The sequence below is a fragment of the Psammomys obesus genome, unplaced genomic scaffold (assembly GCF_907164565.1).
Source record: "Psammomys obesus unplaced genomic scaffold, mPsaObe1.curated_primary_1811, whole genome shotgun sequence".
NCBI classification, from domain to species: domain Eukaryota; kingdom Metazoa; phylum Chordata; class Mammalia; order Rodentia; family Muridae; genus Psammomys; species Psammomys obesus.
This window is the reverse complement of record NW_026596147.1, coordinates 368,390-383,509: the sequence shown is the minus strand read 5'-3', so window position 1 is coordinate 383,509 and position 15,120 is coordinate 368,390. Positions and strand designations below refer to the sequence as shown.

Here is a 15,120-nt window from a genome sequence, read left to right as displayed (position 1 = left end):
CAGTATCTCTTATTAATTAATTAATAAGCAATTTTGATTTGGCTTTACTTAAAGTTTTTCCATGAGAGAACAGTGTCCTTGTCTTGCATGTTCAAATCTCCTTGGGTTTGAGGTGGCTTAATCAACATCTAGTCAGAAGATATATTGTCTCCCATGAGTCAGCTAAGCTTTGAGCTGAAGAGAATCAGGTATTAGAATGTGTGCAGCTTCTGACCATGGCCTCCCACCAGCCTTCATGCCCTGCCAAGCTCATGGAAATAAATGCTTGTTACTTACTCCCATAATAGGACTCAAAACATTGTGAATTAAACCAACTCTTTCTTTATGGTTTACCTTACTTTTCTTGCACATAAAAACTACTTCCCCTAGAGGGTTGAAAATAACACAGTCCATTCTTTTAGTGTTTCTTATCCTAAAAATTTAACAATTTGTTTCACTCATCTTCTGAAGTCTTTCATTCAAGAGGATCTCATTACTTATCCACATATATGACCTTTCTCATACTGTTTGTCATATTAGCCTGAGGTCACCAAAAGCACTCCGCTGTGTGCTGTGAAGTTAACCAGGGTCTCAGTAGAGTAGGGAAACTGAGTTGATAATGTTTCTACATGGTCCAGAAGTGACAGCAGAGGGTGGATAACCCTTGTGTGCCTGGAATTGAGGTTAGAGAATTGACAGGGAAGGCCACAGAGGGAAGCAAGAAACATTTCAGATGAAGATCCAGAAATAAAGGTTATGGAGGCCTATTTGGAATATTGTGGATTTACATGCCTGTCGAAAAAGAAGGAGAAGGAGGAGAAAAAGAATGAGGAGCAGAAGACAAAAAAGAAGATGATGATGAAGAATTAGGAGGAATAAAAAGATGGAAGAAGAAGGAGAACGAAGAAGAGGAGTAGGAGAAGAAGGAAGATGGTGACTACTACAGGATAATTTCTGTGGCCAGGCTTTAAACGACAACCTCAGTTATTCTAGAAATCACTTGATAGATGTTTCCCTAACAGAACTCTCCATTATCTTACAGGATTGTATTTGTAGTTACTAAAGATACCAAACTGCCTCTGTGAACAGGTAACACTCATTTGTTTTGCATGCTCTGTGGTGACTGTTGCTCTTTATTTATGATGTTGGACACTGAAGGTAGCCGCAGACAATCTATAAACTAATAATTGTGGATATATTCTAATAAAACTTGATTGAAAGATCAGATAGCAGGCTGGAAATATCCACAGCCCATGAATATTCCTCACCTGTTTAGAAGATCATCAGCAAAGTAGGAGAAGATTACTGGTGAAAACAGTACAAGCTAGCTAAACTCTTATCTGAAACTATCTAGAAGGTCTTTTTGTCTGCAGAAACCCATCAGAGTAGACTAATATTCCCTGCTTGACAAGAACAAATGTTACATGCAAAGATGTCAAAATATACATACTTATATCCATGCTCATCGATAAAAAAGGTTTATTAATAACAGATTGTGTTATTTCTGTTGACTTCACCTCAAAATAAAACATTTAAACCCTGTAAAATGAAAACTTTATGCTTGCACATAATTTTAAGTATTGCTTATTTTAAACTTCATAAAAATCTTACTAACTTTGAGGGCATGATATGTGTTTTATTAAAATTTTTCACAGAGTCCAGAAAAGCACCTGATATGAAGAATTGTGTTTATTTGGATGTATTAATTAATGTTGGGTAACATTTTCTTCTCTAACAGTTGAAACATTGGACCCCAAAGAGTTCAAAACATTTGACAGTGTCCCATTCCCTTTGTTTAAGTCAGATCCAAAATCCAGATCACCTCCTGAATATATGACTTTGTTTATACTATGCAGCCTCAGAGTGAAAAAAAAATTCTGAGTAATTATCTAATTATAACTAAATTGAAGAAAAGTGGCAAAGTTATTAAAACACTTTTATGGAATGAACATGAAATTTTGTCCACTTGAAACTCTGCCTTTGATAAGGATATGGCTCACGACCCTCACTCTACACACGCCTTGCTCATCATGTGATCTTGCTTATGGGCCAGGCTGTTTAAGCCAAGGTCAGATGTCTACCCTGCACCATGTTTTTGGAGGACTTGGCTGCATAGTTTAGAAATGTCCTTATGAAGACTACTGAAGGAGGGTGTTAGCAAATCTACACTGTGCTGCTGAGAGCAGCATCCAGCGTGGAGTTGGAACAACTGCAGAGAGAATCCAGGTGACAAGAACCCCAGTCACCTTTGTCTCCACCTACCTCTCCAGATCCCTCACTAAAATCTATGACAGAGTTCCCCAGGACATCTCATAATCTGTAAAATACATTATCTCTTAATTTGGTTTAACATACTTTGATTTCTATTTATTTAGCCAGTTATAAAGATGTAATTAATATAATAAATCATTCAGTAAGTGAAAGTCCTGACCTCGGTTTATCTGAGTAGGCTCTGTAAAACATCTATATTAATAATATTAGAGAGAAATGTATAATATATGGCTAAAAGTCCGAAGAGAAGACTCTGCCTTGCTAAACATGCTAGCACATGTTGTAAGAAGGACATATGTGTTGTTTTCATTCATGTAACTAGCAGTTAGCTAAATCCAGAAGAATCTCTGATCTTTAGCCTTTCAGTCAAATATTACAGAAGAAGAGATATGAAATGCTATGGCTTTGGTCTATCATAAAAACAGCAGCTAGGGCACCTGGAAAGTAAAGCTTGGATTCCCTATGAGAAGGCATTTCCCAACACTGACCTATATCCTTAGCCCCATTTTGCATTTTTCATTTCAAGACAGGATCTCACTAAGTTGCCCAGCCTGACCTTGAACCCACTCTCAGAGCAAAGGCAGGCCTTGAGTTTGTAATTCTCCTATTTCATCCTCACAAACAGATGAAATCACATTTCTGTAGCACAGGACCTGGATCAGAGCAGCTGAATGAACATGAAATGCCAGTTTTCTATTGAGCCTTTTACCTAACTCAGATATAATGATGGGTTAGCAGAGATGGTCTCCTGTCAATATATACAGTATAATTGAAAAAAATTCCAGATGATAGGCATGCATTGGCATATTACCAGTTTTCTCCTTGTAATCAATAAATTCTATAAACAATGAGAGTTTTTCCTTTTCTTTTAAAATTAGTTTTTAAATCGTTGACAGTCCCTTCCTGTTATGCAATGTATAGATACAGTCTTTCTACCATTGCTTTCTTCTCCTCTCTCCTTCTCATTTTTCGACACTACTTTCTACTTTCAGCTAGACTCTTCCGATTTCCAATTGTGTGTGTGTGTGTGTGTGTGTGTGTGTGTGTGTGTGTGTGCCAGAATAGTGCAGATAGTCACTGATTCTGTGTTCATAATTACCTTGGCCATATCATATCCAGAAGCCAGAGTTAGGGTACTTCTTCCCAATCCTCTGTCTCCTCCACCCCTGCTACCTGATCTTCTGAGATGTCTCCACGAAATGTCCCACTACAGGCTGTTTCCACTCCTACATGTTTCCTTCCTTAAGTATGCAGCGTAATCTTCTAGTTGATGTTTCTCAAAATGTGGCTGCTGGTTCAGCAACATCAACATCCCCCGGGAACTTGTCACATGTGGAAATTATCGGTTTCATTCAAGCCCTACCCCATGTAAGGCCTGCAATTTGGAATTTTGCTGCTTATTAAAAACTTAGGGCCATTGGCCTCAGGTAAGCAAGGCTCATCAAGGACATGTATGGAGGAGGAAGACACTAAGAATGCTTATATTACACAAGTCTGGGGACAAGGAAGCTTACACAGTCAAATGTTTGAATATGTCCATTTGTCCCTAGAATGAATGATAACTATTATATCATGCCTGTATATACTCAACTTTGTAAAAATAAACACCGAGTCCTGACACTACTGAGAACAATGTGACTCTAATACAGAGAGCTTTACACAATCATTCTTAGAATATTTTCTGATTTTCTTAGGTGTTTGCTGTAAACAGCTGTGTCACTTGTTAATACTTCTCAATAGTTGGGAGTTTGGATCCTGTCATAGCATGTTATTTATATTTCAGGAATATTTAGTTTTTCTCTTGAGTGAGGAATATTTTTGCCCTTTGACATGACTTCATGAATTCTGTGGAACCAAGAACACAATTATAATAATGCCCATCTACATGCCACACTGTTACGCTTCTGTGTGGCTCACTAAGTTAGTCACATTATAGAAAATTTCAACTTCCTTGACATGTTGTTGAATTATTATTTATAAAAAACTTACTTCAATTAGGAGAAAATGCCACTGTATATTTTTTAAAGTTTAATAAACTCTAAAACACAAAACCATGAAATTCTGTTTGGACACTAGAGAATTGTTATTTTTATTTTATAAGTTTTGCTTGCATGTATGTCTGTGCAACACATGAGTGCCTTGTTCCCACCGAGGCCAGAAAGAGGCATCAGATCCTCTGGAACTGGAGGGATAGATGGTTGTAAATCACAGTGTGGCTGTTGAGAATGGACCATGGATCACTCACTGGTCATTGGGAAGAGAAACAAGTGCTCTTAGCCAGAGCCATCTCTCCAGCAAACTCTGGGTTGGTTTTTATAATTTGGTATTGCCCAGACTTTTAATTGAAAGGATACACTTAAATAGACATACTCACTGGCTATTATGATTATGAGAGATGATGATGTCATTGTTTAGCATAAGTATTTTTAACTGTTTCATTCCTTGACAGTTTATCCATATAATAAGTTGTGGTCAGGTTTCACACCTCCATTACCTCCTCTCTCCATCTTCCCAGTCAGAACCTCTCTTACTTTCCACTCTGTTTGTGTACATACAACTCACTGAGTTTATTTGGGATTGCTTGCCTAGACATATATGGAAGGTCATTTCCTGATACTTGGACAACAAATCAGAGGCTACACCACTGAAAAAAGTGACACCTGCTTCTTAGGAGGATGAGGAACTCTAAACATTTTGGGGAAAATATATCTGAGTCATATAGCAAGGAATGTTCTTGTTAGTTCTAAATAAAACTACTTCTGTTCTTCACAGAAGACACAAAGTCTGGCAATCTACTTCTTGCTTATGGTGTGTGATATCTATCTGTTCTTGATGCCCTAAACTGTCCTTGGAATGCATATTAATGAATCAGGAAAATGATGACATTCTATGACACATTTTCCCACTAACATGAAAAATCAATGAAATTGCAACGAGCTGGTATGTCTCAAACATCGTAGTCACTGGAACAATTTTTGTAGGGTTCTAATATTTTTTTTAATTTTATTTTTTTCTTATCAGTTACATTTTATTAACTCTGTATCCCAGCTGTGTCCCGATCCCTCATTCCCTCCCAGTCCCTCCCTCCCTCCCTCATCTCCACCGTGCCCCTTACCAAGTCCACTGATAGGGGTTCTAATATTTTTTAACTCAGCTTTGTAGGGAAGAGATACTTACAGTTAAACTCTTTGCCAATAGGTGGCGTAAAAAGTTTAATATTTATTCCAATAGTTTAACTTATTGAAACAATGTATCAAAACACTTTATTAAACATAAATAAAAATACCCAGGTTCTACCACAAACACTGCAAAATATAATAATCAATGAAACAATGTGAATATAACTCCGTTACCTATTTTACAGCTTCTCTTAAGACAGTTCGGCTGGTTGCTGGTAGTGGACCTCATGAGGGCAGAGTGGAGGTCTTCCACCAAGGCCAGTGGGGCACAGTGTGTGATGATCGATGGGATATACGAGCTGGGCAAGTAGTCTGCCGGAGCCTAGGATACCATGATGTTCAAGCCGTGCACAAGAAAGCTCACTTTGGAGAAGGTAATTTAAAAATCAAAGTAGACATTTTGTAAACGTTTTTTGAGAGTTTTAGACATGAGCACTGCGTGTACAAAATTCTCCTACCTCATCCCTCCAACTCCTTCAATCCATCACTTGAATTCTTGAAAACAGGCTGTTTTTAACCATTTGGAAATCAAGTAGGTACAGAAGCATGTAGGGCAAAAGAATTCTGTGTAAAAGTTTTTGAATTATCTTATCCTAGAAAGTAGATATAAAAAGAAAAAGGTATTATAAATACACGGCATGCTTCCTGACAACCTAATATTCAAATTTTATTTGAGCTTGGCTGGTTGACAAGGCAAGTGGTGCCATTGACTAGAAGGTCAAAGAGGAATAAGGATGAGTGAGCTATTGATAAAACATGGTTCATCCTCAGTGGCTGTTTGCAGAGCTGTTTCTGGGGACATCTGGTCAACATCTGTGTTTGCTTACAACCTGTCCTTGATGGGCTAAGATGAGGTCTCAGCCTCTGTTTGAGTCCCATTCTAGTGAGGCTTGCTAATCCCTTCATTTAGGTTTGAAAACATGAGATAACTCCTTGTCTACCTATCATTAATGTATCTCACCTAGATGGCAGTAACCAGTTCTATGACTCTGTGGTCTGGTAAGGCTGCTCCCCCCCATCAGGGGGAGGTGATTAAAGTACTGCCCTGAATTTAGAGGTCTGTGCTCACAAGTAATACACACTCCATCATTGGAAGTGCAGTTGCCTGGTAAGGCTGCAGAGGAAGACAATGCTGCCAGTCCTGATGAGACTTGATAGGCTAGGGTCAGAGACAAGGAGAGGAGGACCTCCCCTATCAGTGGACTTGGAGAGGGGAATGGGAAGAGATGAGGGAGGGAGGGTGAGATTGGGAGGGAAAGAGGGAGGAAGCTACAGGTGAGGATACAAAGTAAATAAACTGTAACTAATATAAAAATTTAAAAGAAAAATTTAAATAAATACCTACAAAAATGCATTTGTCACTCTGCTGGAAATCATAGTCACATGACATTATGCCACACAATGACATCAATGGTACTCTAGAAGTCAGGGAGGTAAGTGTGATTTTTTTGTTGTTGTTGTGAGAATGTGTAAAAATAGGACTCAGACAACACTGCCCACTATCAGCCCAATTCTCCCTTCAGTTCTCTAGAACTCACTACCAACCCACTGAAGAATGATTAGGAAATGCTTACATAATAAAAGCAAGGTGATTTGGGATACAAAGACAAATAGAACCAAGATGATTAGCTTTGAAGAGAAAACAGGTTAAAATTTAAGTGTCATGGTCTGCCTATCATGGAATATTATATGAGGCAGGTTTGCCCTGTGAGATGCTCTCTGGTTAGACACAGTGAACAACTATTTTGTAAGATATTTGAACTCTTTGTTCTATTTTAAAGTTGGAAAACCTTCCACATTTCATTTACAGTTCCACCTAGGATATGGGGAAAAGGCTACTCTGATTGCAGAATAGACAGAAAAGAAACTTAGAGATAGGAATGAATGGTAGGGAGCAAAAGACAAACATGCATGTGAATTTCAATTATTTATTATTTCCTTGGGAACACAGGAAGAATCCAGTTAATTTTATATTGTCTACAATGACCAAAATTTAAATAGAAGAAAAAAAGTTTAAATTCATTCACTTTGCATAATTCCCCCATTTTAGAGAATATAGTTTTCTGGACACAATTTCGTCCGACACACATACTTTTTTTTTTCCTTTTCTTTTTTTGGTTTCAAAATAGCAAACCTGGCTTACCAGAGATAATCCTTGTTAGCTTAAAGAACAATTAGTTTTGCAGCTGCAAGCAAAATGATTTATTGGAATAAAGCTTAATACATGCTCCTTTAAATAGGTTCCTTTGTTTGTATGTGCTGTTTGCATAAAGTGGAAAGTTCTTTCTTTTCCTGAGAAGACAAAACTTGTGAGTTTCAGGCAGTGCAGAGTCATCTGGTGTTTCTCACTGTAGGAGGGAGAATGTGTTCCCGGTTGAGGTTCTTGCGCCCTGGTTTCAGTGTCCACTCTGTAGTAAACAAGGATGGGCTTTATTAGACAATGGTGCCATCGCTAGGAATCTTCTCAGGAAAGGAAGAGCTGAAACAAAAGGATCTGTTTATCTTTTCCCAAGTTAATGGTTTTGAGCTCTAAACTTTAGAAAAGATGGGGAAAAAAAAAACAAAAACAAACAAACAAACAAAAAAACCAAAAAAAAAAAACCCAAAAAACTCTCCTCATAATACTGTCTCTTGTTCATTCTTAGCAGACTATAATATAACTGTGCTGTTACATTAACCACGACCAGAGTCCAGATTTAATTTTCCAGTGAAATTAAAAAAAAAAAAGATAGAAAAGGAGAGGGGGTAGTAACCAAAATTTAACTCTGCATTTTTGACCTTTCGTTTAGTGAATGGTTATAAAAATAATCCCGAAGATAAATGAAAAGTAACTCAATTGTTAAAATATTTTTCCTCTACATTAATGGTTTGCCAGTGTAGGGGCTGGCAATATGACCATGTTGGTACAGCACTTGCCCAGTAATCATGAAAACCTGAGTCCATATTCGAGTATCTACATGAAAAGCCAAGTAGTGGCAGCAAGCATCTATAACACTAGTACTGGGAAACACTAGTACTGAGGGTAATCAGGACAAGCGTGTCTCTAGATTCATTGCTCAACCAGTTTTGCTGAACCAATGAGCTCCGGGTTCAGAGAGAGACACTATCTTAAAAGATAAATAAAGGGTCATCAAGGATGATCCCTGACTTGATGTCTGGCCTCCGCACACACACACATACACTCACATGTACATACACCAGCATCCAAACATGTGCAAACCTATTTCCTATGCCTCCAAGCATAAATACCTTTTATTAAAGTTCTGAAATGTAAATGTTTGAAAGTTGAGTATTATGGAAGAGATCATGTAGTCTACCTTGTCTGTTATTTTTAGTTACAGCAGCAAGGAACCAAGTGTGTTTTCCAACAGTTAGCTTACTAAATGATCCCCTTGAAGGATTACAGGTAGGTACCTTTGAAAAATAAACACAACAAACAAAACTACGTTTTCATAGTGTAAATAAGACTAAAAGACTGTCATCAAGGCAGGACAATATGGCAGGTTAATCTTTTAATCCAGCACCCATAGCTTACTTTTTCAATTAGAAAGAATCCTTCTAAACTTTCTGTCAATGAGATCTTTTCCCTAAATAGCTTGCTCATTCAGAACCTTAATGTCATAGACTAACAAAACCAAATGGAATCTCAGATTTATGTTAGCTCTGTTTTTGAGTCAATAAATGACAAAAATTGTGGGAAATATGTAGCCTTTCAGAACCATAAAACAAGACTCTGAATAACAGACCAACATCTTATATATTATTTTGATACCATAGGTGATTCAATTTTAATAAAAAAGACACTGTTTTTTCTCAAAGCAAAATCTTTACACAATGCACTTCAAAGTCACAAGTATAAAAGTGAGACAAATTTATACCACCAGTTTACAACTAGATACAATTAAACCGCATTCAGATATTTTTAGAAAACAGGAATCTTTTTGCTAACCAGCTTATCTACTCAGCAGCTGACTGAAAATCTCATCACTTTATCATGTATCAGTTATATATGAAATCTGCTGATTATTCTTCTTTTAAGGATGGGATTAATCTAAAGATTAAAGATACTCAAGTCACTCAAAGAAATGTTAATATCATTCTTTTTGTAAGGGTAAGAGAAAATACAACTGCTAAGCAATATAAACCAGGATCATAAAACTCCAGACACTGTAGATAACAGTTTCATTTTTGCTTGCTTTTAGAAACACAAAACAAAGCTATTTTTTTCTCCAAAAGCTATCAAATTACAAAGGAAATATATGTATAAAGGCATACATAGATAGATAGACAACTGATAGATGACTGTAGCTAGGTCACCTGAGAAATGATTTGGTCAGAGTATATCTATTAAATTCCACACAATTTATATATGTTCCAAATAAAAAATAGAGCAGAGACCAACAACCAGCAATGACCAAAACAAGGGCAGAATTCCTTGAAAAACTTTATTATCTAAAGAAACAAAAGCAAAGTTACTTTTTCATCTTTTAGGTTTACATAAAGATAAAATTTTATTAATCTTATGCTACTTTTGCATTAATTTTTAAAGACAGAAAACAATTTGCAATAAATTGGAAGATATGTATTAAATAAAATTTCCTCTTAGGCTCAATAGTTCTGAATACATCAATACAAAAATGAAACAAACATTTATAAATTACTTTTCTCTCTCTAGCTTCTGTGTAGAGAGAAAATATTACTGGCTTTGGTGTCTTTATACTCTCACTTGGCTTTGCTCTCTAATATTTTGTAGTAGCTATCTGTTCTCTGAATCTCAGTATATTTAGCTCTGAAAAGGAGGTATTGCCTTTATTTTTAAAGTTAGAGCAGTGGTTCTCAATCTTCCTAATGCTGGGAGCCTTTAATACAGTTCCCCATGTTGTGGTGACTTCCAACCATAAAATTATTTCTGTTCCTATTTCATAACTGTAATTTTGCTACTGTTCTGAATCCTAATGCAAATACCTGTGTTTTCCTATGTTCTTAGGTGACCCCTGAGAAGGGGTCAATTTACAGTCCTCAAGAGGGTTGTGTGCCACAGGGTGCATTAGAGAGTAAACAGAATTATATGGAGAAATACCTAGGATATCATCTTCAAGCACTCAAAACGTTTTCACCGTTGCTGAATCCTTTACAACTAAAAAAAAAAAAAAAAAAAAAAAAAAAAGATAGTCGTTGAAGGTGCCTTAAATTTTATCAGTTGTATCTGTCCTCAGTATAAGGTCTGGAATAATAATCAGAAGTTATGAATTCAAATATAAGCTCTGCTAATACATTGGTGACATCGAATGTTTTATCTACCTAGAACATAAGCCTCCAGGTGGAAGTCATTTCAAGAGTATGGATTTGGATTCTTTTCACTCAAAACAGATTCATCGTATGATTAAATCTAATAGTGCAGAGAAAGGCACTGAATATTGATTGGCCCTAGGCATAACCTAGAGATTCTGTGTGTCTTTGGGCTAAGTTCTTAGCCTCTGCATGATTTTCTGTTCTGTCAGCAGAAAAACATAACAAAAATTAAATTTAATTTTTCGAATGTTAGTGGACTGTGCAATGAGGCACTGAATCAAACAAATTAGGACTATGACCTCTCACATAAGAACTCCTCGTAGAATAAGGCTGCATTTTTATTGTCATCGTCACAGCCTCAGTAAGCTAACACCTAGTTCCTATGCTCACATATCAGCACACTGACTACCTCATTTCTTTTTTTCCCTGAAATAGATTCAACCAATGGTATTCTTCTCACTCACAATTATTTTTCCCTGAATGACAAAAGAAAAAAAAAACTTTAACACTAAGATCTGGACCTAGTGAACAGAGCTACAAAATAATTCAGAGCAAACCTATCACAGTAGCCTGGGAACAGAGGCCACCATCTCAATCCTCCTGTTCCCAGAATGATAACAAGATCCTGGTTTCTCCACATTTTCACTTCTGTTTCTCTATATTTACATGTAATGAGTAGCATTGGTAAATTTTCCTCTGCTTTGTCTTAACTCTATGACAGCATGGGGATGACCATTACAGTGCTATTATTTGCCTGCATTTTTAAATTATTTATTTATTTATTTATTTATCTATTTATTTATTTATTTACTTACTTACTTACTTACTTATTATGTATTCACTTCACATCCCTATCTTAGCCTCTTCCATCCTCTCCTCCTAGTCCCACCTTCTTTCACTCTTCCCCCTATCTCCACTTCCCTACTCCTCAGAAAAGGGGAGCCTCTTCCCCACACACCGTGCACATCAAGTCACATCAGGACTGAGTGCCCGGCCTGTTGAAGTAGCCCTGCCAGGGGGAAGTGATCAAAAGGCAGGAAAAAGAGTCCAGGTCAGAGACAACCCCTACTTCCCTCAAATTAAGCCCAAGCTGCCCATCTGTGTAGGGTGCCAAGGGTCAGTCTGTGCATGGATGGTCCTTGGTTGGTGTTTCTGTTTCCACAAGCTCCTTTTGGCTCTGGTTAGTTGGATCTGATGGTCTTCTTGTATAAATAAACCCAAATTGTGACACGTTTAGCTTTTTCTATCAAAGACAAACATTACTTAAATCTTAAATGAACAAGCCAATTTATGTTATATATGGGGAAAAAACTGTTCTGTTCTTGGAACAAATAAAAAGGAAATTTCCATAAATAAATCTTATGAAGTTTCTTTCTCCCTTGTAATTTTTTCCATTAAACTTCTACTCTGACATACAACCCTAAAATATAGATCTGATGATGTCTGTATTTTGGGGGCTTACAATGTATAATTAAAGAGTTTTGATAAAATAGTCCAACTATCAATTTTAACTTGCCAAGTATGTCTTCCTTTAGTCGTTAATATTGATTGCGTGTTAGATGCTCAGAGGTGATTCTAAAATATCAAGGATTTCCATGTTAGCTTTGCCAAATGGAATAAGCATTTTTCTTTATATTTTTCTTTATGTTTTAGATCACGTGTTCTTTACACTATTCATTATAACATTACAAGTAGCTGCTTTTTACTGGGAGCACACATTCCTGTACAATTATGTCAATGTTTCACCATCTACACACTATTCTTTAAAACTCATCTGGAAGTTTGCAATTTGACACATCCGACAAAACCTGTTGTAAGCTCATGTTTATAACTTTCCTAAAGCTTCTGTTCTCAAATATCTTATCTTAGGGTAAAAACAAGGAGAATTTTCACAGTGATACATTGAAATAATTCTTCAGGGAATATCAGAGAAAATAGTTCTAAGTACTTATTTTTAAAATTATATCTTTATAATCCAACTTCCAAAATAATTGTTTTCTTATTGATAAAATACAGTCTCTGTTAACACTTTGGGCTGTTTATTTATTAAATTAAATATCTGTTATGTAGTCCACCAGTGAGGAAATGTTCATTAGAATGAACCTGCGAATGACCTCAGAAGAAGTAAATGTGTTTTAGCCTTGCCATTGTTTTATTTACTTGCTTAAAATCAACACTATTTTCAATCCAGGGTTTCTTTATAGGATAGTTTTACAAGAGCTTTGCTAAATCAATAATGGTAGTTTCTTTTTTAAAAAGATAGGATATATGGAAAGCTAAGCAATGCTTTCACTACAAATAAAATTAAGTTGCTGCCATACAGTCCTTTTTCTGTCAATATTTTAACTCCAGGTGTGCATCAAAATTCCAACATCTGGAACAACTTCAATCATCATGCCATTACACAGATTCACTATTATCAAGGCTTCCTTATTTTTGAATTAATAGTGAAAGCCAATATATCCTTAGGAAAACAATCAATTATCCTTTAATCTGGGATTTCGTAAAATTATGCCAGAACATTTATAACCAATATCATTATGCAGTGCACTAGTTTACAAGGTTGCAAAAATATGAAGTTTTCTGAGGCAGAAGAGCTAATTTTACATTCTCGGTACTTTTATGTGAAGATTAAACAATACTTCATACTGAATTAGTGAGTGGCTTAATGGCTTTGTCTCATTCAACAGTAAACACTTACCCACACTTACTAATGCAGATGTATCTGATTATTGCAGGTACTGGTCCAATTTGGCTGAATGAAGTGATGTGTTTTGGGAGAGAATCGTCTATTGAAAACTGCAAAATCAGGCAATGGGGAGTGTACGTCTGCTCACATGCAGAAGATGCTGGAGTCACTTGTTCTACATAGTGTGTCTTACTGTCATGCAAATTTATGAAATTGATGTTGTAAAATCACTTTTGTTGACCGCTCCACTAAGCTCATTTCAATGGGTGGTAAAAGGATGCACAATATGGTAAAAGAAATGGGAATATCTAAAGCGAGTGGAATAAGTTCTTAAACACATCAGCCTCATTCTAACTTCTTGCAACAGTTAATTTTGATTGTCAGCTTGACAGAAGTAATAAAGACAAAGGGAGTCAACAATATGGTCATTTAGAAGAGGGCATTTCCACAGAGGATTAATAGAGGCAGAACTGTTGGCAGCACTCTCCCGTGGGCATGGGATGAAGACTGAAGTAAAAAAGTGATGAGAGCACCATCATTCATCTCTGTCTGCTTCCTGACTATGAACACAATGTGACTATCTATGTCACGCTTTTGTCTACTTGAACAGAGTACTTGAAGCACTTCTTCCCAGGCTTCATTTATGTCAATGAGAGAAAAAAAAAAAAAAAAGGCTAGTAGAGATTTTGTTGTTGTTTTGTTTTGTTTTTTGTTTGTTTGTTTAACCAGAAGTGGGGGTGTAACTATTATTAACCTGACTGCACTTTGGCAAAGTGTTGAATTAATTCACTGGAAAAATGGTGAAAAGTTTGCAGCTGTAGGCTGTAAGTGATCTAAATGTCATAAGCAGAGCTTAATGAACTATTCTGGTAGGAATTTGGAAGTTCATAATGGAAAAAAAAGGAAAGAAGGAAAAGAGGAAAAGAAAAGACAAGACCAAAGGCCAGTTTCTAGAGGTTTCAGAAGGAAACCAGGATTATACCAAGAACTGAAAAGGGACATTCATGTTACATGCTGGCAACTACTCTGACTTTGTTCTATCTGTATTTTAGAACTTGGAGTAAGACTAAATAAAAAACTAACAGACTAGTTTCTTTAATTGATAAAATTCCAAGATATGGTGCGCTTGTGCTGTGGCATTGTTACAAGTCTCTGTTCTTACCCATACCTACAGTGGAAAAAAAAAAAACAAAAACGGAGCAGGAAAATACGTAAAATATGCAGTTTTAATAAGAAACAAGCGTAAGCTGCTCTAAAGTTGCTGACAAAGAAGTTAAAATGAAAGAAATTATGATTGTTAGAAGAGATTAGAAAAATTAACAAACCACATTTTGCAGTAGAAATAAAATGAGGTGCATTGATGGCAAAACCATTAAAAGTTTCCAATTTATAAAAAAATGAAAATTCATATGAAAGGACAAAAGTAAAATGGAAAATTCTGCTCAAGGGATTCTGTGCTAGAAAAAAAATGGCAAGAGAAGTTTTGACCTAGAATCAGCCAACAATGTACACAGAGAGCTTAACAACTGTGCTAGAAAGGAGCCGGACTATATTCCAAAATAGCAGAACGTAGAAGCCTCATCCACATGGTGTGAAATAAGTGAGTGAGGGATGTGCAAAGCTGTACGCTGATGCCAGAAAGATACTGAGGTCAAGAAATATTTATCAGAGTCAGTTTCCCCAGAAAGTATTCCCTGGAGGACCTTGTGG

At 36.4% G+C, this 15,120-nt stretch overlaps 1 protein-coding gene across 2 annotated transcripts in view; it reads left to right on the top strand.

The window, feature by feature from the left end:
- Window positions 1-14,499, top strand: part of Msr1 (macrophage scavenger receptor 1) — a 64,339-nt gene extending 49,840 nt beyond the window's left edge. For both annotated transcript variants that reach the window (XM_055593671.1, XM_055593669.1), the window contains exons 9-10: window positions 5,615-5,803; window positions 13,460-14,499. In XM_055593671.1, coding sequence (XP_055449646.1) covers window positions 5,615-5,803; window positions 13,460-13,593 — 323 coding nt within the window. In that variant the 3' untranslated portion in view covers window positions 13,594-14,499. The remainder of the gene's footprint in view (window positions 1-5,614; window positions 5,804-13,459) is intronic.
- Window positions 14,500-15,120: the final 621 nt, after the last annotated feature.